This window comes from Lithobates pipiens, unplaced genomic scaffold (assembly GCF_037356315.1).
Source record: "Lithobates pipiens isolate NorthernLeopardFrog02 unplaced genomic scaffold, aLitPip1_a1.2 Scaffold_1, whole genome shotgun sequence".
Lineage (NCBI taxonomy): Eukaryota > Metazoa > Chordata > Amphibia > Anura > Ranidae > Lithobates > Lithobates pipiens.
Genome location: NW_027507685.1, coordinates 188,540,865 through 188,567,160, shown reverse-complemented (window position 1 = coordinate 188,567,160; position 26,296 = coordinate 188,540,865). Strand labels below are relative to the sequence as shown.

Genomic DNA, 26,296 nt, shown 5'->3' with positions numbered 1-26,296 from the left:
GCACCAGCAGGAGACGAGGATTTGCGGATGAAACCTCGAGAAAGTGCGTCAGCAACATACTCCTCCATGGCCTTATCCTCCAAGACCGACAAAGGGTAAACCCGGCCACGAGGAGGTATGGCACCAGGTTGAAGGTCAATTGTGCAATCATAAGACCGGTGTGGAGGCAAACTACCGGCTTGACCTTTATCAAAGACATCGCTAAAATCGTGGTACTCCTCCGGCAGAGAGGCTAGTGAAGAGGTGCACAGGACCTTGGATACCTTCAGGAAGCATGTCTCACTGCATTGTGGTGACCAGAGAAGGGAGATTAAGGTCTGGTGTGACCCCTCTGACACCTCCATCTCTAATAATGCACAAAAAACAAGAAAAATAGCCCTTGGACTTTAAATGAGGTGAGAGAGGTTTAGCCAATGTCCACAACAAACACTGAGACAAAATCTATTTATTTGTTTCAAAATGTTATGCAACAGAGCGGCAACAACAATGATTGTGAGTTACCCAGCATAATAGCCAATGTGCACAACACAAGTGAAAGTAAATATACAAAGATTTATTACAAATGTTATACATCCATGAGCAACAATAAACCGTAAAAGTTGCTGAGTCAGTAAATACACATACACAATAAAAAATGTACATACATGTGGACAGAAAATATGTAAACATAATGCAGACATCAATAATACCCAGCATGTACTGGCATAAAACAAGCATCAATAGAGCCCTATGCATTTTGCGAGACCCTGCTCGCTTCTTCAGGGGCGGATGCATGAATGTTGTATTGAAGGTCTGAGATAAATCGCCAAACGCTGGATATCAAAATGGCAGCCGTGTAGTGCATCCAGCTCGGGAGCTGAGGGGGCGGAACAAACAAAAGCCACAACAGGGGAACATCCGGAGGATCAGCGCGGTCTGGATAGGGGTATTTCTCACTGCGGTCTCCACTTAGCCCCTTAACTCGTGTCTTGAAAACGTCTCAACAGAGTAAAAAATCCAATGGTTGTCAATTTGTTCTTAGAGATGTGACTGCTCTATCCAAAAAGGTTGTGAATCGGAATCCCAGCCGTGCTGAACGTCTAGATATACCCACAAGGGCTTGAAGGTTACGCCCCCAAAGTCATGTACGGGTGCATCTGTGCACCCCCTTTGATGGTGGATGTTTTATGGACACCCATGCATCACCGCTCGTACATGACGTTGGGGGCGTAACCTTCAAGCCCTTGTGGGTATATCTAGACGTTCAGCACGGCTGGGATTCCGATTCACAACTTTTTTGGATAGAGCAGTCACATCTCTAAGAACAAATTGACAACCATTGGATTTTTTACTCTGTTGAGACGTTTTCAAGACACAAGTTAAGGGGCTAAGTGGAGACCGCAGTGAGAAATACCCCTATCCAGACCGTGCCGATCCTCCGGATGTTCCCCTGTTGTGGCTTTTGTTTGTTCCGCCCCCTCAGCTCCCGAGCTGGATGCACTACACGGCTGCCATTTTGATATCCAGCATTTGGCGATTTATCTCAGACCTTCAATACAACATTCATGCATCCGCCCCTGAAGAAGCGAGCAGGGTCTCGCAAAATGCATAGGGCTCTATTGATGCTTGTTTTATGCCAGTACATGCTGGGTATTATTGATGTCTGCATTATGTTTACATATTTTCTGTCCACATGTATGTACATTTTTTATTGTGTATGTGTATTTACTGACCCAGCAACTTTTACGGTTTATTGTTGCTCATGGATGTATAACATTTGTAATAAATCTTTGTATATTTACTTTCACTTGTGTTGTGCACATTGGCTATTATGCCGGGTAACTCACAATCATTGTTGTTGCCGCTCTGTTGCATAACATTTTGAAACAAATAAATTGATTTGTCTCAGTGTTTGTTGTGGACATTGGCTAAACCTCTCTCACCTCATTTAAAGTCCCAGGGCTATTTTTCTTGCTTTTTGTGGTGACCAGGAGAGAACCTCAGCACGGAGCCAATCAAAAGAGGGGTTGTGCCTCTGTAACGGGTAAAGGATAACCAATAACCAGCGGAAACCTGGGTGAGGAAATAACTTGGAATTGGATTATCTCATGGTGAAGAGCCCCTATGGCCATGGACAATGGAACCGTCTCATGAGTCACATGGGCAGGCTGTAAAGGTCTCCCATCAAGAGCCTCAATGGCAAGTGGAGTGTCACGCAGCTGCAACGGAATCGAGTGCTGCAAAACAAATGCAGCATCAATGAACAGGCCTGCAGCCCCAGAGTCGATTAGAGCCTGTATCCCGATGAAGGACTCAGCCCAAGAAAGGGTGCCTAAAACCAGGGGCTTATCCTTCTGGATAACTGGGGGCGAAACAACGCCACCTAAGGTCTGTTCATGACAGGACCTCAAGGTTCGGGTGTTCCCTGGAGAGGTAGGACAAGACTTCAAAAAGTGACATGCCTGGCCACAATAAAGGCACAATCTCTCCCTCCTCCTAAAGGCTCTCTCATCGGCAGAGAGACGCATGAAGCCCAGGTGCATGGGTTCATCTTCACTGACCGACTCGGTACCAGGAGGCAGGGGAGGTGAGGGAGGCATGGGTGGGACTACAAAGCTCGGAGGCAAATGTACAGGAAGCTTTCGCAAGCACTCCTTAAGAGAAAGTCTTTCTCTGAGTCCGGAGTCAACGAGGATGGCAAACGAGATCAAGCTCTCCAGCTCAGTGGGCATATCTCGGGCTGCTATCTCATCCTTGATGAAATCCGAAAGACCATGAGAATAAGCAGCCACGAGGGCCTCATTGTTCCAAGCAACCTCTGCTGCCAGAGTACGGAATTCAATGGCGTAGTCGGCAACAGTTCTCGTACTCTGTTTGATGGACATGAGGCACTTGGTAGCAGAAGCGGAGCGTGCGGGAACGGCAAATACCCTTTTAAAGGAGGCCACAAACTCAGGGTAACTCAAGACAACAGGTTTTTGCGTCTCCCATAGAGGGTTAGCCCAGGCCAAGGCTCTCTCAGAAAGCAAAGATATCACGAAACCTACTTTGCTTCTATCTGTGGGAAACGCCTGGGGCAGCATCTCAAAGTATATCTCAACCTGATTGAGAAACCCTCTGCATTGAACTGGATCACCCCCAAATTGCTGGGCAAGCGGAGCGGAACCAGACATACCTCTTATAGAGGTAATACTCAAGGCGGGTGCCTGCACAGAGACTGGTGCAGCAGCAGGGACGGCCTGTGACTCAGGTTGTACCAGAGCAGCCACTGTGGGGGATTCCAAGTGAGCCGCGCGCTCAGGAGCGTTTGTAACGCCATGGCAAACTGATCCATCCCGTGATCTTGCTCATCCAATCTGGAAAAAATATTACCAACAAGTGGATTGACTGTATCTTTTGAATTCATGGCCTTCGCCTGCTGTCAGAAACCATGAATCAGACCGAGACAGAAGTACAATTAAATTACACTTGTTTATTAAATAAAAATAAAAAGGTAGATAGAAAATACATAGTCAAAGCATAGCCAGAGTTCAGTAACCGGATCATCGAGTAGTTAGCCAGGCCAGAGTTCAATAACCAGATCGGGTAATCAGCCAGGCCAAAAGTCAGGGATCCAAGTAGAGCAACAGCAAGCAGGATAAGGAGCCAGAAGGGATGTCAGCAAGCCAGTCTTTAAGCAGAACCGCAGGAGATGGTTTCTTGTGATGTGACCAAGGCGAGGCAGAGGTGAAGTGAGCTGGACAGCTTTAACCACTTGATTACTGGGCACTTTAACCCCCCTCCTGCCCAGACCAATTTTCAGCTTTCAGCGCTGATGCAGTTTGAATGACAATTGCGCGGCCATACAACACTGTACCCAAATTAAATTTTTATCATTTTTTTTCCCTCAAATAGAGCTTTCTTTTGGTGGTATTTAATTACAGCTGGGAGTTTTATTTTTTGCTAAACAAACAAAAAAAGATGCAAAATAAAAAATCATGTTTAATAGTTTAACAGGTCATTTTTCTCCTTCATTGAAATGTGCTGATGAGGCGGCACTGGTGGGCACTGATAGGCACAGTTAAGGCAGCACTAATAGGCACAGATAAGGTGGCACCGATAGGCACAGATAAGGCAGTACTGATGGGCAAAGATGGACACAGATAAGATGGCACTGATGGGAAGCACAGATGGGTGGCACGGATGGGCACTGATAGGTACCACTGATAGATGGGACTGATGGGCACTGATAGGTGGCACTGATGGGCACTGATGGGCGGCACTGATGGGCACTGGTAGATGACACTGATGGGCACGGATATGTGGCACTGAGGTGCAGCACTGTTGCAGCAGATTGTGGGCACTGATAGGTGGCACTGTGGGCACTGATGGGTGGCACTATGGGCACTAATGGGTGGCACTGATGAGTGGCACTTTTTCCAACACATAGGTGGCACTGGCAGGGGGCAGGTGAGCACTGATGAGCTGACTCCAGCTCGCCGTGATCGGGACTGAAGTCCCTCTCACGGCCTTTTGTTTCTCCTCGCGCTGTCAGCGCGAGTAGGAAAAATAGCCGATTACCGGCTCTGTTGTGATCACATGATCAGCTGTCATTGGCTGACAGTTGATCACGTGGTAAGGGGTCGGGATCGACCCCTTGCTCCGATCTGTGATCAGGCGAGTCTCATAGACGTCGTCCCGGCAAAGCAGGTCCGCGCTGTAGCCGTCATTCGGCTTAAGCGGGGATCTCTAGAGGTTAAGTAGGCAGGTCAGACGAGCATGATCAGGAACAGCTGGTAACTGTGGAGAGAGATGAGAGCTGGCAATTAGCTGACAGCTGAGCAGCCAGCCCAGAGAAGGAAGAGCTAAGCCAGCCCTGACAATGAGTAGCCAAACCTTTACGCCTCTGCTGAAGCAAATTGGAGCATGCTTTGCTGCTCTGATTCATCCCAAAAGTGTTCTATCGGGTTGAGATCAGGACTCTGTACAGGCCAGTCGAAGTCCTCCACTCCAAACTGACTTCATTTATGGACCTTCCTTTGTGTACTGGCCCAATGTCCAATTCATTTGGTGGGGGAGGGTTGGGATGGGTTATGGTGTGGGGTAGTTTTTCAGGGTTTGGGCTTGGACCCTTAGTTCCAGTAAAGGGAACTCTTAAAGTGGATGTAAACCAGAAAAAAAAATGTAATCATGGCTTGCACCTTGTACAGTATAGGATTTCATGTAATCTGTGCCCAGTTTTGCCACGAAGAGTTAATCAGCTCTGAGCAGTTCCTTTTTATCTTTTTTCAGTGAGATAAAAACTGACACACAGAGAAATAGGAGTCAGTTTCTCTCCCTTGCTGTGAGTGACGGGTGATTAACATATCTCATGCAGGAGCCTGAGAGAGACATTCTGTGTACTTCAGATCCCCTCCTTTCTTCTCCAGCTTTCCCAAGATTGGCTGCTCCACACCTCAGCATGATTGGGCATGCTGAAGTCATGTGGTGATTTTTCTGGGTTTTGACTGTATGTTAGTGATCATAGCAGAAGTTCAGTGTAAGAAATAGGAGAAAATGCATGTTGACAAGAGGAGTCTTCTGGCATCACGACACCACCCACCGAGCTCCGGACAACAGACCCACTCACAGAATCTGCAGTTTTTTGGGTCTCGTAACAGACAGATAACCACTATGGCAGTAGTTTAAAAAGGATGAGAGTGGGTTTACATCCACTTTAAGGCGTCAGCATACCAAGACATACCGGACCTTTTCTCCTACCAACAAAAGCTGGCCACCTACCTCTTTATTTCTGCAAAGCACGCTATTGTTAGAGCCTGCCGGAAGCCCTCGGTTGGTATTACAGAACTAAAGAACATTTTGACCATCCTCATGTTACATGAAAAGATGGCCAGTGTACTTCATGGCACCCAAGGTAAGTTCCTAAAAGTGTGGTATCCATGGTGGTCTTATGCTCTCCCTGCTTTGCCCCCCACCAGCTTGGGTATTCCAGACTATTCCAATATACCACCCAACCCACAGGCCCCAAGCTCTTTTCTTGTCTAAGTCTACACCCCCTCCTTTCCCATTCTTATCCGACCTGCCGCTCTCCCCTGATTTATGCACTACAGAGGGAGGGGCTGAGATCCCCCTCTGACGTCTGTCTGGCGGTCACATGACCGCAGAACGGCGAGGTGAAATAAGGCATTTAGAAGGAGAATTAAAAAAACAAAAGACACTGGGGTTGATTTACTAAAGGCAAATCCAATTTGCACTACAAGTGCACTTGGAAGTGCAGTCACTGTAGATGAAAATGAGGGAAAGCTCTGTTGATTTCTATCATCCAATCATGTGCTAGCAAAAATGCTGTTTTTATTTTTCTTGCATACCCCTCTCAGATCTACAGCAGCTGCACTTCCAAGTGCACTTGCAGTGCAAAGTAGATTTTCTTTTAGTTAATCAACCCCAAAGTGTAGTACATTTTGTCCTAGCAGAGGGGCTACCAGTAATTGTGAGCAGTTACTTTACTGCCACTTGGAACAGCGGTAGTAGGGGAGGGGTGGCTCCACACACAAGAGCTGACAGGCAGGGGGAGGGGGAGAGGGGAGGGCAGAGGGCTGATGGAGGGGATCAGCAGCTATGATTACTGTGATTGCTGTGGTCAGGACACACAGGGGCACAGGAACAGGCAGGATCAACCAGGTATTTTAAAGCATAGAAAAGGAAAAATTACCCCGCTGCTAAAACACCCCAAAGATGCAGCCCTCATGGCTGCTTTTTTCCATGGTCTCTCGGATAACATTAAAGATGAGATAGCAGCCCAAGACATACCTACCGATCTGGAGACATTAATCCCGTTTGCCATTCTCATTGACTCCAGACTCCTAGAGAGACCTTACTTTTAGGAATGCTTGCGGAAGCCTCCTGTACGTTTGGCTCCGAGCTTTGCAGTCCCACCCTTGCCTTCCTCACCTCCCATGCCTCATGGTACCGAGTCTGCCAGTGCTTTACATGTCTCTCTGTGGAGGAAAGGGCCTTTAGGAGGAGGGAGAGATTGTGCCTTTATTGTGGCCAGGTAGGTCACTTTTTGAAGTCTTGTCCTACCTGTCCGGGAAACGCCCACACCTGAGGTCCTGTAGGGGACAGACCTTAGTTGGCATTGTTGTGTCCCTAATTATCCTGAAGCATAAGCCTCTAGTCCCAGTTACCCTTTCTTGGTCTGAGGCATCCATCGATACACAGGCTCTAATCAACTCTGGGGCCGCAGGCCCATTCATAGATACTGCTTTTGTGTCTAAGCACTCGATCCCGCAGCAGTTTCGTGCTACTCCACTTGCTATTGAGGCTATTGATGGGAGACCTTTGCAGCCTTCTCATGTGACTCATGAGACTGCTCCTTTGACCATGGCCATAGGGGCTCTTTTGAGATAATCTAATTTCAAGTCATTTCCTCACCTCATTACCCGGTGGTCGATGGTTATCCTTGGTTACAGAGGCATAATCCCTCCTTTGATTGACATTGTGCAGAGGTTCTTTCTTGGCCGCCACAATGCAGCAACACAAATTTTCAGAAACTGGTTAAGGTCCTGTGCACGTCTTCACTCTCTTTTGCCAGAGGAGTACCGCAAATTTAGCAATGTCTTTGACAAAGGTCAAGCCGGTATTTTGCCTCCACACCGGTCATATGACTGTGCCATTGAACTTCAACCCGGTGCCAAGCCTCCTCGTGGCTGGGTCTACCCTTTGTTGGTCTCGGAGGATAAAGCCATGGGGGACTATGTTGCAGATTCACTTTCTGGAGGATCCATCCACAAATCCTAGTCTCTTGCCAGCGCTGGCTTCTTCTATGTGAAAAATAAGAGTGGCGAGCTGAGACCTCGTATCGATTATAGGTGTTTCAATCACATCACGACTAAGAACGCTTATCCAATTCCACTGATTACGGAATTATTTGACTGCCTCAAGGGAGCAACGGTTTTTACTAAGCTTGATTTGAGAGCGGCATACAATCTCGTGAGGAACAAGTAGGGGGCAACGAAAGAAAAACTGTGTTTAATACCAGGACCGGACATTACGAATACCTCGTAATGCAGTTTTTCAGGAATTCATCAACAATGGCCTCCAAGATATGTTGCAGCAAGGTGTAGTAGTTTATCTCAAAGCTATTCTCATACTGTATATTCAAAATCCCTACAGAGCCACCACACAGATTTCTCCTATGTACTACAGAGGATGAGAGATAATAACCTGTATTGAATCAAAGGACAGGAAGGGAAATTAGGGATTTTCGCGGTGCTGATTAACAAAGTACAATTAATTAAAGTACAAAATTAGTAGTACAAAAATTTATTAAGTTTGAAGTTAAAATCAGTAGCAATATATGCTTAAAAGATTCAGAGTAATGCAATACAGTGGTTGTTCTCGTCAAGCACACATAGTCCCGACATGTTTCGCATTGGATTGCTTCTTCAGGGGATGTGTGAATGTTTGAACAAGATCTTCAACCACTACGTTGATGGTAAAGTAGGGGAATTGTCCACCTCGGGGGTTAACTGCAGCAGTGCTGAATCGCAGGGGGCTAAAAAGCCAACCCAAGGAAAATAGGTTGGATAGTTGTAAGAAATGGGGACGCTCGTATTTTGAAAAAAATCTTTTTGAGCACTCGGGGAGACACACCTGCACAGAAGTACCAGCAAGAAGTACAAAGTCTGGAGGATCAAGCGTCACCCTTGGCTGCGACCCGCGGCCTCTTGAAGATCTTGTTCAAACATTCACACATCCCCTGAAGAAGCAATCCAATGCGAAACATGTCGGGACTATGTGTGCTTGACGAGAACAACCACTGTATTGCATTACTCTGAATCTTTTAAGCATATATTGCTACTGATTTTAACTTCAAACTTAATAAATTTTTGTACTACTAATTTTGTACTTTAATTAATTGTACTTTGTTAATCAGCACCGCGAAAATCCCTAATTTCCCTTCCTGTCTTTTGATTCATGTTTCAAATTTTCAGGGATGAGGTGCCATCTTTGTTAGGTGTTGTGTGAGGCTGAACCATCAAAATTATTCCAATAACCTGTATTGTGAGTTGGAGAAGTGCGAGTTCCATCGTGTACAGGTTAAACTTCTGGATTATGTCATGTCCACTGCCAGTTTTTCAATGGACCCTGAAAAACTATCTGCAGTTCTACAGTGGCCTCGACCCATAGGTCTTCATCCGCTATAAGGTTTTCTTGGCTTTGCCAATTATTATTGGAAACGTATTCCTAATTTCTCTTCTCTGGTCAAACCCCTGACTGATATGACCAGGAAGGATGGAAACCCACAGAATTGGTCTCCAGATTCCATTAAAGTCTTTGAGTCTCTTATTACCCTTCATTCTTGAGATTGATACGTCTGAGACTGCAGTAGGTGGCCTCTTGTCTCAACTGCCTACCTCTGAGAGCGCTATGCATTCTTGTGGCTACTTTTCCAAGAAATTGGCTCCTGCGGAATGCAATTTACGAGATTGGGGACAGAGAATTGCTAGCTATCATTTTAGCTCTCAAAGAATGGAGGCATCTCCTTGAGGATACCACTGTGCAGGTCCTCATTTTGACTGACTATAAGAATCTGACATTCTTGTCTGAGGCAAAATGCTTATCTCTCAGAAGGGCTTGTTGGGCTCTTTTTTTTGTTAAGCTTCAATTACATACTTACCCGATACTAAAAATCTAAGGGCTGATGCATTGTCACAACAGTTTTCCTCCTCCTCCAAAATAGAGTCGGCTCCTACTCCTGTGATACCTCTCGATCGCATTCTAGCCACGATTCGTACTAGACTCACTTCACCTTTGGGTGACAGAATTTTTGCTGCTCAGATCCATTCTCCTCCCAAAAAACCTTGTGACCGCTGCTTTATGCCTGAGAATCTCTGAACTACTTTTCTCCAGACGTACCATTCTCCCAAGGCAGCTGGTCACCCAGGGAAGAATCAACTCATCTGGTCTATTTCTCAACAATTCTGGTGGCCTAGTCTCCACGCTGATGTAACTGCCTTCGTAGTCTCTTGTTCTGTGTGTGCTCAAAGTAAAACACCACAAGACCTTCCAGTGGGCCTCCTAAAACCTATACCCAATGAAGAGATGCCTTGGACCCCCTTGTCTATGGATTTTATTGTGGAGTTACCCAACTCCCAGGGCAACAGTTATTTTTATGGTGGTTGACCGGTTCTCAAAGATGTCTCATTGTATTCCACTTAAGAAGTTGCCCACATCCAAAGAACTGGCATTAATTTTTGCTCAAGAGATCTTTAAGTTACATGGGCTATTCAAGGTTATCATCTCAGATAGAGGTAGCCAGTTTGTGTCCAGGTTTTGGCGAGTCTTTTGTGCACAGTTTGGAATTCAGCTTTTCTTCTCCTCAGTGTATCACCTGCAGTCCAGTGGGGCCACAGAACGAGCAAACCAAACCATGGAGCAGTTCCTACATTGCTATATTTCTGATCACCGTAGCAACTGGTCGGACCTCTTACTTTGGGCAGAGTTTGCTCACAATAGTGCCATCAATGCTGTTTCCTGATTGTCTCCATAAATGCTGAATTATGCTTTCTAGCCATCCATGTTTCCTGACATATTTGTTCCTCAAAAAATTCCTGCGTTAGAGGAGCATCTTAGTGATCTCCGTTCCACTTGGGTGCAGGTCCAAGAGTCCTTGTGACATGCCAGTGTCAGGTACAGATTCCATGCTGACCGCCGACACCTACCTGAGCCTTCCTACCAAGTTGGGGACAGGGTCTGGCCGTCACCTCATAAGCTCCAACTCCATGTTTCATCTATGAATCTGGCACCGCGGTATATTGGGCCTTTCCATATCCTCCGTAGGATCAACCCAGTGGCCTATGCATTAGACCTTCCTTCCAACACGCATATTTCTAATGTATTTCATGTTTCCTTATTAAAACCTTTGGCGTGCAACCTCTTCACCACCTCGGTACATCTTCCTCGCCCCCGGTTCAGAACCATGAGGAATATGAGGTGCAATCTATAATTGACTCTGGTAGGTTCCGTGGGCGCATACAGTGCCTGGTTCATTGGAAAGGGTACGGTCTGGAGGATCGCTCTTGGGTCTCATCCTTGAATGTAGATGCTCCTGTCCTCCTCAGTGCTTTCCATAGAAGTTTTCCCTTCAATCCTGGTGCCCCTCGGAGGGGGAGGGGGTACTGTCAGGGCTGGGCTCTCAGCAGCTCCCTTCTCTGTGCTCAGGCTGCTCAGCTGTTGGATAATTGACAGCATTCATCGTTCCACAGTGGCTCACCTGGTGATCATTTCCTGCTTGTCAGTCTCACCTACAGCCAGCCCCTTTGTTTTTTTTTAACTGCCTTGTTGCTTTCGTGCCTTCGCCTGATCAACATATCCGGATATTCTCTGCTGTGTTCCTGTGAAAGACTTTGCCGGCTGACGTCCCTACTGGTTACTGATCCTGTTCTTCTGCCTCCGACTACGCTGATCTCTGGTTCTCTGATTACTGGCTTGTCTGACTACCCGCATTGGCTTCTGATCCTGTCTTATGTTTACTGATCTGTACCATTACATTAAAAGGTGTGATTTTTACTGGATTTTCTGTCTCAGGTGAGGAAGAGTTAAGTAAGTGCATGCATGGAGTCCACGCTACGTGTATGGCGGTGGCCCATTCTGTTACTGAGAGTGAGGTAGTGTAGATACCCTGGACAGGTGTAGAGGGTATTGGCTCTGCATGTCCCTCCTAAATGCAATTGAGACAGTTGTGATGTAAGTTAACATACATACATATTACCCCTGATTATTCACTCATAAAAAAAAACAACAACATTGTAAACAAACATAATACATGTTTGAAAAAAATGTCACACTGTGTAAATCTATTGTCAATCGCTTTGTCCAGTAATGTAGAAACATTAGATACTAACAAAGTGTATATCAAACCCTGTTTGTAATGCCATAAAAGGTGCACAGTTCACATTAGTCTATACACCTAAGGAGCAAGCACACTAAAGTTCCCACCGCAATATAGCCTGTTATTATAATCCAAGCCTAGAGGCGATTCAGTTCGCATTGTGCGCTATACAAGTATTTCATTCATTCATTCATTCATTTATGTACCTCTGGCATATGACACAGTGGTAAATAAAAGAACCATCTCCCTTTCCGTGTGTTGGTCTCCTTGTGAGATCAGCTTATTACATTCTAAATAATCCACAGAGCTCACTATAGTCCCTAGAGACTCCACAAAACGAGTCCCTCGAAAATGCAGAAATGTCAGAGATGTGGTCACTCTCTGGGGATTTTTTCTCCATATCTTCTGGACCTGTCCCACCATCACCGAGTTTTGTAAAGAGGCGCTAGATATGATATGGTTACGTCTATCTCCCTGAGACCTACTATGGCAACTTGCTTATTAGGGCTGGTGGAAAATGGCACCCTCATGGTTGCAAGGAGAACGAAGGTCAGCTTGCTTCTCTTTTAAGCTTCAAAGGCCATCACATTGTACTGGGAAAATAATCAGCCCTTCCTACTCTAGATTTTTGGAAACAATTTGTAAATAATAGTTTAACATTACATAAGGATACTTACTTTAACAGGGGCTGTCCCAAAAAATACAACGTGTGATCTAGTTGGATAGTTAATATTTTATGTACTACGTTGGTTCCATGTCTGAGGTTTTTATTTTGCATATGGGGACATTTATACGACTCCTACTGTTGTGTGTGTGTGTGTATGTATGTATGTATATGTGTAATAAATATATATACACACACACACACACACACACACACACACACACGTCTTTAGTATCTTACATGTAGCGTGTGTTTTTACGAGCTGCACCACAGTTGTTTTTGGGTTGTTTTCCATGCCTGTGCTTCAGAACCTTTTTTGGTATCCCCTGCATGGGCCATCACCTTTCTCCTGATCAGTGGCGGCTGGTACTCCATTTTTTTAGGGGGGGTGCAAACAAAACCCCAACCAACCCCCCCCCCCACGTCACTTGCCGTGATGGGGCCTATAGACAGAAAGACAGAGGGATAGATTGGATAGGACAAACAGATAGATATACAGATAGATAGACATACAGACAGGTAGATATTCAGTTAAACAGATAAATAGATATACAGACAGATAGATAGACAGACAGACAGACAGACAGATATACATACAGATAGATAGACAGATAGATTTGCAGATTGATAGATATACAGATAGATAGACAGATATATAGCTAGATAGAGAGATAGATAGAGAGATAGATAGATTAGATAGATAGAGAGAGAGAGAGAACACTGACCTGTGGAGGATGACTGTAGGACGCAGTGCTGGGAGCCCTGGTGGTATACACAGTATATACACATACAGGAGATGTGTAATGAAGGCTCCAGCACATTGTCGGGTGAAGGACTGGAGCAGAGGTGGATTCCAGGGCAGAGGTGAAGCACAGCACGGCTCCCTCCACCCTCCGATCACAGACTGGAAATACATACAGCACAAGGTGCTGCTGTAGATGTGCGGGGTGGACAGATAATTACAGGCTGTTAGTAACATTAACTGGGCTTCTCATCCACACAAACCCAAACGAAAGTAACAGGCCGCCCGTCCATGGCACAGCCCAGACAGAAGGAGATGCGGGAGAATGACCCAATGAGCATGTAGAGGCGCACTGCATAGCGCCACATGGCATCAAAAACCACCGCAAATGAAGCAATTTGCCAGCAATCACAGGACTGCATTGGCATGACGCTTCCATAGTGCACTGTGACTGGCGCCGAACACAGTGCACTTACAGGAACTTTTTTTTTTCTGAAAGGGACCATTTTTTTTGTGTGACTGGCTTTGGGGGGGGGCAGGCCTCCACTGCTCCTGACATTTAAAAGATCCCTAATATGTTAAATCCCCACTACTAAACAGAGCTCTGCCACACTAAGAACAGTTAGAAAACTCTGCATAAGTATATTTTAGAAGTTGGAGTAATGTAGAGCATGGGCCTGGTGGGTCTTTCTTGGATGATAGAAGTCTAAAGTTTGCACCATTTTTAGACGTAAGCAATATTTCTGTAGCTAACCCTTACTATAATGTGAAATCTTTTTAATGCAGGTTGAAACGATGAAGGCTTCTTGGATATGTAGCTCAGTAATTGTTTTTATGCTGTGTGGAATTCAGTCATCGTTGGGTACAGATGTTCTGGACAACTCTGCTCCAAATTCTGATCTGTTAATAAGAGAACGTCGAGATGAAGAGCCCCAGTATCCAGGTAAAATGGTTGTGAAACATCACTGTGTGCAACTGAGCTTTCAACCCCAATGACATCTGCACATGTGCCTGGAATGTGGTGGTAGAACTATATTTGCCACAGCGGGTGCAGTCACACTATGACCAAAAGTAAGATATATAAAATAACTATAGTCCTATGAGGTCCTGGGCCCATTGATGTGGAAGTACCCTGTCATTTATTGAAGTTGTTCTCAACCCTGTCCTTTTGTTCCTCTCCTCTGATGTGATACAGGCCATGTTTTGGTAATTTCTCTTAGGCCGCGTACACACGGGCGGACTGTTCGCCCAACTTTGTCCGCTGAACAGTGTTTGGGCGGACAGTCCGCTCGTGTGTGGGCTTTCAGCGGACAGTTTCAGCGGACAGTTGGACGGACAAGGTTTTTCGGAATTTCCGAAAAACTGTCCGCTGAAACCTTGTTTCAGCGAACAGCCCGCTCGTGTGTAGGCTTGTTCGTCAAACAAAGTTGCGCGCATGCTCAGAAAGGATTTTCACGCCGAAAGCTATAATGCAGTGTATAGGACGTCGTATTTTTCGTCCCGTCGTACGTGCTGTTCACGTCATCGCGCACGGTTTCAGCAAACTGTTCGTTCGTCGTGTGTGGGCATGTCCGTCCATGCTAATTTTGAGCGGACTGTTTGCTGAAACTGTTGGACGGACAAAGTTGGGCGAACAGTCCGCGCGTGTGTACGCGGCCTTAGATAAAATAGCTGTCCAAAATACCAAGCCATTGACTGATTTAATGCACCTATGCAAGATAAAAGGAAACCTGCAAACATGTCCCGTTGTGGGTACTTGAGTACAGAGTTGAGAGTAGAACCACTGCCTTAGTGGATATAAGAGGGTTTGTCTCCTACTAATAGAAATGTAAGATGGTATTTTACTGACCACCAATATAAGGAAGCCATTCTCCCACTGACGTCAATATAAAGGGGTGTATTACTACCCACCAATGCAAAGCAACATTTCTCCCAATTACACCAATGGAAGGTTGGCTTTCTCTTGCTAAACACCAATGCCTAAGCTATCTCACTGACTCACCTCAATGTAAGGGGTGAGTTTACTGACCACCAATGTAAGGGGACATTTCTCCCACTGACACCAAGGGAAGGGGCTCTTCTTCCTCTGAGAACCAATGTAAGGAAAGGGGTCAGCTTCTTCCTCCAAAAACCAATGTAAGAGGGTCCTTCTGCACTAGACAGTCACCAATGTAAATGGGGCCCTCTCCCAGTGAATATCAGTGTAAGGAGGCACTTCTCCAATTGACACCAATGTAAGGGGGCATTTCTTCAATTGACACCAAGGTAAAACGGCTCTTCTCCAACTGACACCAATGTAAGGGGGACCCTTCTGCCACTGAACAACGATTTAAAGTGGGGTGCCCCCTAAAAAAAATATTTAAAAGTCAGCAGCTACAAATACTGCAGCTGCTGACTTTTAATAATCAAACACTTACCTGTCCCAGGGTCTAGCGATGCAGGGGAACGAAGCCCCCCCTCGTTCCCCGCTCCGCTCGCGGCGCCGACATTCTTCACAGCCCGGCACCCACTGCGCATGCGCGAGCGGCGCCACGCGCCCTGATCCGCCGCACAGTCATCTGGGACACGTGGCCTAAACAAGAAAATACTGCACTAAAAAATAAATAGTACAAAAAAATTGAAAAAAACAAATAAAACAAACCCAATAGCCTCCACCCTCCCCCCCCCCCCCCCCCACAGCAGCAGCTCTAAATTGTGAGATGTGCACAAATGTAAACGTAGTAATAAGAAAAAAAGCTGTGCTTACTAATATGTATGTGATATATATACACCACTATTAGTATAAAGTAAAAAGACAGTCCAATATTGATAATGAAAAATAAAGTCCAAAAAGTGGGAATAGAAACTGTAGTTAAACAGACACCACCAACACGTGATCCACCACCACATGAATTGCACGCTTACCAGAGGCAAGCTTAATTGAAAGCCTGTATGTATCCAAACATCAACTTGATACTAGTGCTTCCACAGACCACCTGGATAATATTCGTGCAGTGGGAGAGGCTTTCAGATTCATATCGCTGTCATCACCCTTCCTTATATGAATGTAAATGATGGACAAGAGAAGGCAACAACCCGATTGGAGCTCACCTCCGTCATAAATTCCAGGTGCAAAAATTCTTCCAGTCATATATCAATTGTCCTCACACTTCAGGTATGTTCCAAGCCTTCAATTCTCCAGCAATGCTGCCTTAGAAGGATTAGGTATTCCTCTGAACATGTGGTGCAGGCTTAGCTGACTCCATTGCAGTGTCTCTCCTCATGAAAAGGATGAAAGAGTTGTGTCACAGCTAAGCCTGCACCACATGTTCAGAGGAATACCCAATCCTTCTAAGGCAGCATTGCTGGAGAATTGAAGGCTTGGAACATACCTGAAGTGTGAGGACAATTGATATATGACTGGAAGAATTTTTGCACCTGGAATTTATGACGGAGGTGAGCTCCGATCGGTTGTTGCCTTCTCTTGTCCATCATTTACGTTCATATAAGGAAGGGTGATGGCAGCGATGTAAATCTGAAAGTCTCTCCCACTGCACGAATATTATCCAGCCGGTCTGTGGAAGCACTATTATCAAGTTGATGTTTGGATACATACAGGCTTTCAATTAAGCTTGCCTCTGGTAAGCGTGCAATTCGTGTGGTGGTGGATCACGTGTTGGTGGTGTCTGTTTAACTACAGTTTCTATTCCCACTTTTTGGACTTTATTTTTCATTATCAATATTGGACTGTCTTTTTACTTTATACTAATAGTGGTGTATATATATCACATACATATTAGTAAGCGCAGATTTTTTCTTATTACTACATCTGGGACACGTGACAGGTCCCAGGTGACTGTGCGGCGCCGAGGGGAAGTGATGTTACCAGCCCGGGCAATGAAGGAGGCAGACTACGAGGGACCCCCTATCAACAGGCATTTAGAGGTGAGTAAAAAACATTTTTTTTCCAATTATTTTTTTCTAAATTTTTTTATGAATTTTAAGTAATTTTTTTTTTTTTGGTGGCAACATGTAAGGGGGTATTTTTTCAATTGACAACAAGGTAAAATTTCTGTTCTCCTACTGACACCAATGTAAGGGGACCCTTATCCTACTGAACAACAATGTAAGGGAGTCCTTTTCCCACGCGAGAGATATTTCCCAAAGCGAGAGATATTTCTAGGTGGTACAGCAACATTAATTTAAGGGGTACATTTCCTGACCACCAATATAAAGATGCACATCACACTCTGAACACCAACGTATCAAGGAAATCTAAGCTGTCCACCAACATAACGGTACGTCTTCGTCTGACCATAGTTGGAGGGAACACCTATCACAATGGCACAAATGTAAAAGGGCACTGCATTTGCCACCAATATAAGGAGGCAATCCTAGCTCTGAAAATCAATGTACTGGGGATTTCCACAACTACTAACGGTGTAAAGGGGGACTTTAAACCAACCACCAATGGATTTACAGTGTCAATTCAATCCTAAACTTCAATGCGTTAATGCATTGAAATCCAAGGATTTCACATACTAAAATAGTCAGATAGTGGGATAAAATCCAAATAAGGGTCACATACCTGGTGGAGACCAAATACTGTGTATGAGAAGTTTTTTTTTTTTCACCTCCTGTCCAACACCCCTGGAATTGGAGACAGGCAATGTATGGACACAGGGTGTCGTGAATGCCAGTGTTGCAGGCAGTACTGGATCTGTGCAGCTGTCAGGTGCATAGGCAAGATAACTGTAGACCACTAGGCAGGAACCAGATGCAAAAACACCAAAGGTACCAGAGCAGATGGCAGGAATAAAGCCAAGACACAAGCTCAGGTTGGTAGCAGCTGGACAGCGAGGTATCAAATCAGAGGACAGGAACAGAAACAAAGTCAAGGACACAAGTCTAGGTCGGTAACAGTCAGGCATTGATGTACCAATTTAGGAAGCAGAAACAACATGGAGGATACAAGCCAAGGTCTGTGATGGCCGGACAGCAGAGGTAAAAGGCAGAAAGTCACATAAGCCAGGTCATGCATGGGAAGGCAGCATTAGCAAATTAAGGGACACAGACTATCGGGAACTAGCGGAAGATTACCCAGCAATGTCACAACATAATGCTGTAGTTTATATAAGCCGTTTGGCACCAACACCACACACAATGGCGTACACACCCCCAGGCCTTTTTAAATAATTTATATAGCTGTTAAATTCAACTAGACAGTTTTTTTTATGAGTAAATAAACAGTAATCATTTACTCACTATTGTATCTGTGTCAAAAATTATATTTCAGATTTAGCAACTACAGTTGTCCCAAGTTGTCTCTTGGGTTATATTTGTGGTTATTGGCCCATTCAGTTTTAACTTTTTCCATTGCTAGTATTGAAAGCAGACTTATTGAAGTGGATTATTTACCTAAAGGTAATTTTTTAGTTTTGTATACAGTGGAGAGAGATTATGCTTTTCCATTTTTATTTCTGTGTGTGCGCCCCCATTATGGAGATTCACCTTCTCTATTTGTCCTGTTTACCATTATCACTGAAAGTGAAGGTAAAAGAAAATCCCACATTTTTGAGTTGACCCCAGAAAAGTAAGAGGGAAATCTTCCAATGGGGACACTAGCTCTGGTGAGCTGGGGGTCCCCAAGGTATTCCATTAATTTGCAGGGATTTCCCCTCACTTCCTGTTTAGGTATGGCATTGAAAGTGAAGGGAAATCTCTGCAATGAGAAACTACTTTAAGAAAGCATTGAAGCAGGTCTACCACAATGTCCATGTTTTAATTTGTAATTCAAGCTTTTCTAAGGCCAATCATCCTAGTCTTTGTGTTAATGGTGTTGTAGATAACAACTATGACTCTGGTGAGCAAGATCGCTGGCCAACACTGGACGAACTGTCGAAGTACAAGAGAAGGCTATCCACCAAAAGAGGAGGAATTTTGAATGGCCCTGCTAGTCTGTATGATCTTCTGTCAACAAACCGCAAACCAGCACCAGAGAGGAGAACCATTGACAGCTTTAAAGATGCCTATGTGGGTGAGCTTCTGAAAAGGCATCGTCTGCCCCGGAGTCCAAAGGTGACCACAGTGGAGCCAAACATAGATCAACCAATCTCTGAGCGAGTCATTGCGAATTAAAGTAGTGATGACCTATCTGAGTGACCCTATTGTACTTAATCTTTGTATTACATCTGAAAAGCTCCTACAGCTTTCATAGAAAACATTTAAAGAAAATCTGTACTGAGAAAAATACAAAAGCTTCCATTGCCTACACCCTTCTGAAAATGTCAGTTGCCTGCTGAAAATGTCAGTTGCTAGATGTCTCTCACCTCAATACTTTCTAAGTCACCCAATGGGAATACACATGCAGTCAGTGAATTCAGAGCAAGGTCAGAACTCCTGATCCTCATACTTTTTCTAGATCAGTGACTCAGGAAGCATTGTATAGCTCAGCAACCAGCATAACAGCTAGACAACAAAGGCCCCTTTCACACGGGCAGATAGAATTATGCTTTTGGCTGCAGATTTTATAGTTTTCTACCACAGCTAAAAGCACACAATGCTTTCATATGGCCCCATTCACACACTGCGTTTAGCTGCGATTTAGTTACATGCAGTTTGGTGCGGATAGAAAAAATAGAATTGACTGCATCCAGGAGCGATTTAGCACAGCTATCTGCACATAACCGCAGGTAATCGCAGTGTACTATTTCACCTGCGGATAGCAGCGTGAGAAAAAAAAAAGATATAGATGGAAATAGATGGTTTGAAATGCAGAGGACCAAAATGCATCAAGGGTAGATTCAAGGGACCCAAGAAAAAACAATAAATAAAAAAAGTGTTGCTATGGGAATTACTACCGCAGCTAAACAAAACCGTATGTAATCACACTGTACAAATGCAGCTGATCGCAGTACCCGGAGTCTTGAATTTCACAGAACAAATGATATGCTTTAACTGCGACAGAACAGCCATCCGTGTGAAAGGGGCCTAACACTCTCATAAGGAGAGTTTAGCAATGGCAGCCTACATACTTCTCAGTAAAGTTTCTTTAAAAAGTATGTTATTGATTTTTAGTGTAGTACCTGTTTTCTAGTGTGATGCCTTTCAGAATTTAATTTCAGCAATACAGAAAGAACTATGAGAAGCAGATAAACGCCCTCCTGGAGGGTATTACATAGGAGGTTTTTGCATGTGCTTTTGGTATTGGTAGTACTATTAAGTGAAGGTCCTTAAATATCTAAAATTATATTTGTCATTCTTGGAAATATTTTGATGCTCAACAAATACTTCAGTTTTTATATTGGGGAACCCCATCCTACCCCCACCAGACTGAAAACAATTCAAGTCAAAAATGGTTTAAGACAGAGTAGAGCCCTTGGCAATGTAGCTGTTTTGGACTGACTCATCCCTTTGCCATTGATAAAATTCATCCAATTAGCATTTTATGCACTGGCATGGCCCCAACAGACACCAGCTGCCCACAAGTACTTCCTTTCTTGTGAAGTGAGAGGCAAGTACAGAGTTTTGACCAATGCATTGGCCCCTATACTATTGCCCAGGTTGGATGCAGATCTGCCCATAGTTTACGAATGGGTACAATACATAACCAAGGAAGGAGGGGGAATGGTTAAGTACTACACTGTGTCCCATTTTGCACTACAAGAGGCTTATATACTGAATAATAAATATAACATGTCTATTATAAAGATTCCTATTAAGAAAAAACAGCCTAAACTAGCACATTCTGTAAACTACAGCAGACTAAACAATATTATCTGGCATCAGAACTGGCCACAGATATGAGAAGTTTTCCTTTTTAGATGTTCCGCCGACAATGGGCAGCTAACTGGCATGGGCAACACCTACAGATAAAATACTGCCAACAGCTAGCTCAGGTGACTATTTTGTATATATCAAAACACTAATTATAAAAAAAGTCTTACCATAAAGCCAAACTTTTAGCTTATATTAAGAAAACGTATTCATAAAAAAAAATCCCATTATGGCATCCTCACACTTGTGCGTATGTCAGTGCACTTGTTTTCATGTGTTGAGGGTACTAATTTTATCCTGGTTGGCCGGTAATCACCTACTGCACCATGTGGTCATGAGTTTGTCTCCCCATCTAGCCAAAAAAAAACTCCTCTTATGTCTCTGGGCTACTTAACTAATATTCAACCAGACATGAATTATCCACTTTTTGCCACTTTCCCACTTTTCATTCCTAATCAAACGAATTAGGATACACAATTTACCACAATGCATTATAAGGTTTCCCTATCTTTCTCTATTGCTTGCAAACCCAGTGTCATTTTATGGTTACTAACCACCGGGTTATAAAATGTAACCACCTTACTACCCCCATGTTATTCTGGACCTTCTTTAAATGACACAGAGGGGTAGCTTGTGGGACAGCACTTTTCCATTCCACCTTTAATATTGTTATGGTTGTTATAAACATTATGATTGCCACTGTTTTTTTAAAATGGATTACCCCCAATGGTTTTCAGAACTTGGGGTGAATACTACACACTGAAGAACTGGTATATAGCACCTTCCCAACTGCTTGGTGGCCATTCATGCAGCCAGTCCAAAAACAAAACTTTGTAAAATAATTCAAAAAGCCCACTGAGTACTGTTAAAGCCCAAATGGAAATATATCACTTTCGGGTCTCTGTCTCTGCTACTTGTGCAGGCTACCAGAGTTTTGTAGCATCAAACTTATATTTACCATGGATTTATACATTTATCAGTTACTTGTTGGAAAAAGAATTGTCATAACTACAAATACATAATTAATGAATATTTCCATTGCGTCCAAATAAATAAAACATCCAAAGATCGATACCTGGGGTCTCTTCCCATTATTTAGCCTTGTAGCCACTATTGGATTTGTTAGCAATCTGAGTAATAAAATGAAATATTTAAAACCCAAATGTGAGTCAGGAAACTTATCCTGCCACCTTCAACACCAGAACTTATATGGGGCAAACAATCAGTTCACCCTCAGTTCACCCTCTCACAACAGTGCTCAGACTTGGCAACTGGCTAAGGACACCCAGCACTGCATTGTTGGCGAAAGATAAGAGAGACCTTGGCTCCCCCATACCTAGAACGTTTAGGTAATCCACAGTTTTTTGATGGGCAAGTAGGGTTTTAGAGGGAACAGAAGTTGAACACTGGCATCAGGAGAAGGCCTGTGGACAAATATTTGAACCTGTTTCTTTGCCTTGAATGTGCAAAGTACTGGGTCAATTCATGCTAAACATAAACAAAATATAACTAATACCCTATTCAATTACAGTACATCAAACTCATGTTTATGGTGAAGAACATTAGGCAGCTGACTATTACGTGAGGAAAGACTTCAACTGGATGGGTTTGAACTTTGAAAACCTTCTCCATTTCCTACTCTTCCCTCTGAGATATAGTAAGATAAAGAAAGGTCCTTCCCCTTTCTCCTCTAGAAGGCTGGCCATACACCAGTAGAATTTTAGTCAAACATTCACATGGAAATTCTGACAAATTGTACATTGGTGCATTTGATCTTGCTATGGTTGAGTCAACTAATGTTGTTTGAAAGCCCTTAAAATGTTGTCCACAGCTGATACTTGAATGCAATCCCAGACATATTAAGCTGGCTTTTTATGCTTCTTTGTGCCTAAAACACGCATATAACAAAATGTGCAAATTTTCCTGAAAAATAAAGTTTTCAAACAAAATTCTCCTAATTATGACCAGCTTTTCTCACACAAGGCAAGAAGTTGAAAGAAATCTCCTTTATACACTTTAAGTATACATAACAAAAGTGAAAAAGTTGAATATACTAGACCATCTGAATATCTGAGTTCAGGTGGGCCCCATCTAATGAACTTTTATAATCTTTTCATAGTATAATTTCTGGCCCAGCCACCCCAATGTTCTTCTCTCTCGCTTATCATGTTTCTGTCTGAGTTTTAAAAAGTGCATTCTGTTTGTATCACTAGGTAGGTCATCTCCCATCATTCACTGTATTGTTGCTTCACGGAAAAGGGTGTGTTTTACCAGTCTGGACCACACCTCCTTAATTACTATACCACCACCTCTTGTTTTATTTCTACCCACTTTCCTACTTCTTCCCCTAAGGTGACCATACACATTACAATTTGATTTTATAAGCTGCTTTTAGATCTCCCATCAGCTAGTGTATGTAATGATATGATACAAATTAAATAGATTGTTCAGGTGGGTCCTCCTATTCCATAGTTCTGGTAAATCTAAAGGAACTCGTACAGAGATTGTACAATCAGATTACATAGTGTATGGCCATCTTTATGCAAGTACATTGGAGGAAGTAAATGGAAAAAGAACATTTTCACTATCAGACCCCATTCACACTGTTCCCACATGTGTTTTATGGGGTGCTTTTTGTAGAGTTTCCACTCATCACTTGAATGAGCTGCCCTATGTGCAACAATCACCCCAAACAAGCTCCAGACCATTTTATTTATTTTTTTTGGAGCATGGTGCGTTTTTTTTACCATGCTTTTTGGTGCATTTTCAGCGCCTTTCTGAAATGCACGGCAGCATGCATTTTCTGTTCGATTTGCCATGCATTCGGAAATACACAGAGCTGTTCTTGTGTAAATGCACCAATTTCTGTTTCAGGCCCCAGTTACACATAGTGTAGTGGGAGCATAACTTTTTTTGGGCTTGTTTTTTCCCTGTGAGAAAAAGAAAAGGGCAACCTATTGATTCCAATGGGCTGCCCTATACATTGCAAAGTAGCTCATGGGACATTTTGGTGTGTTGCACGTTTTCTACTGTGCGTTTTGCTGTGCTTCTGTCACTCTTTTTTTCATGTGGCAAAATGTGTGAGTCTGTGTTTGGTGTGCCATTGTCAGGAGAATTAGTAGACCAGACTGTGTGGACTGCACAGAGATAACCAAAAAATGCATGTAAAGTGAATAATAATAATAATATTTATTAAGATAGGTAATAAATAAGACAATACAAACAGTGCACAACCAACCCACCAAACCCACCAACGACAACAGTATATACAGCAAGGGGCAGTATCAGAAACACAGATGTCAGCCAGGCCAGAATCATACACAGCAGGTCAGCAGAAGGTCATACACAGGGAGATCAGTAGAAGAGGGACTGGGAACAAACAGGACAAGGAGGGGATGGATCAGGATGAAGGTTAAAGGTAAGGGTACAGGAACACAGGAGGGACAAGATCAGGATGGGATCTAGATCAGGTGCAGGATGCAGGGCATAAGGAAGATACCAAGACAAACATGTGAGTTTTTGCCGGGTATTTATATGCCTGTAATTGGTCTCAAGTGACACCTGTTTGCAAGAGGTGCTGTCTGCTCCACACTGCCGTGATCCATCCGCTGGTGGACGCCAGTACTGTGGCCCAAAGGTGACCTAATACTACCAAAAGTACTGCACGCCAAATATTAAGTGGATGTAACCTTCCCTGACAGCCATTAACAATTAATGGCACTAAAAGCACAACTAGTTAAAGTGGTTCTAAAGCCTAAACATGTTTTACCCTGATGCATTCCTTGTGTTAAAAAAATCTAGGTATCAGCATCCACCCTCACACCCCCTTTACTTACTTGCACCCTCATTCCATCCAGCGCCGTGCACATCTGCAGCTCTCCTCTCCCCTCCCTTCACTGGCTTTGCTGGGGCACTGGGAGCTATTGGTTCTCAGTGCTGTCAATCAAAGCCAGTGATGAGGGAGCAGGGGTTGGGGCCAAGTCCTGCTGTCTGTGTCAATGGATGCATCACCGGGGCTTGGGAACGAGCACGCAGGAGTGCACGGAAGCTGTTTCCCATGGGGCACTGGAGAGAGAGAGGTTTCAGGGGACCCGAAAAGAGGAGGTTCCCAGACGCTCTGTGCAATTCTATTGCACAGTGCAGGTAAGTATAGACATGTTTGTTATTTTTTATTTTTTTTACCTTCACAATCATTTTAATTTTAGGTGTATAAAGATGGCCATACACTATATGATCTGATTGTACAATCTCCGTTAGATTTATCAAAACTATGTAATAGGAGGAGACACCATCTATTTAATCAGTCTGTATCCAATCAGGCAGGCCTTTGTACTACATAGTTTATTATAGATCTTAAGGAGATTATACAATCAAATTGTATGGTGAGCTTTACAGAACCCAGGACATACTTCTCCTGTTTTCAATACTACAGCTCTATCCACATAAGCTGTTATCTGATCGCTCAGCTCCTGCACACTCTGCCAAATGAACAATGACTGTATTTAGTGAGAATGGTATTCACAGATTTCATTGGGAAAATGTGCACCTGATGAGGTGGGTGGCAGTGATCTGCTGAAAGGGTTGAGGTGCAGATGCAGGGTGTGTGTTAATAAGGTCAGCTTGTGAACTCCTTCCTGTGTCATGTCCTAAGATCTGTCCAGGAAGTAATGGAGAAGTTTATACAGCCAGCTGAACACTGAGGCCAGAGCTGTGTAGAATAAACAGAAAGCTTTATATTTCTGAAAAAGAAGTACATTAATGCTATATTGGTACAAAGGGGAGTTGGAAAAAAAAAAAAAAAAGAGGTGAACTTAGCCTTTAAGCTAAGTACGGTCAGAATTCATCACAGCTGGGCGAATGTTAGTCTCATTTGTCCTACAATTTTTTTTTTTTATAACTAGACCCCTTAATGAACAGTTTGGAAATGTTAGATGTAAGATGTAAATGAACTGAAAATATGTGCAATTTGTGTATATGAATATTTACTGGTCAATAAAGTATTATTTGTGCATGTATATTCATTTACCTTTTTTTTTAACAATACTTTTTAATCTCAGGTGAAAAAACAAAACCACTTTTGGAAATGTTCTCACTGACTACTTATAACTTTGCAAGCCCCATGATGCCACACATCTATAGAATTATGACTTATCATCACATGATGTGCTATTCATTATAGCTATCTTGCCTGATTGAAGGAGTTGACTTTCTATAAATATCAAATACAGTGAGTACAGTAGAGTAGGTGTTATCAAAGACATTAATGGATTCTAGCCAAGGT

The 26,296-nt window shown here is 43.6% G+C and overlaps 1 protein-coding gene across 5 annotated transcripts in view; it reads left to right on the top strand.

The window, feature by feature from the left end:
- Nucleotides 1–26,030, top strand: part of LOC143980810 (uncharacterized) — a 79,853-nt gene extending 53,823 nt beyond the window's left edge. For all 5 annotated transcript variants that reach the window (XM_077479030.1, XM_077479032.1, XM_077479033.1 and 2 more), the window contains 2 exons: nucleotides 14,047–14,203; nucleotides 19,085–26,030. In XM_077479030.1, the coding sequence (XP_077335156.1) occupies nucleotides 14,056–14,203; nucleotides 19,085–19,377 (441 nt within the window). In that variant the 5' untranslated portion in view covers nucleotides 14,047–14,055 and the 3' untranslated portion in view covers nucleotides 19,378–26,030. The remainder of the gene's footprint in view (nucleotides 1–14,046; nucleotides 14,204–19,084) is intronic.
- Nucleotides 26,031–26,296: the final 266 nt, after the last annotated feature.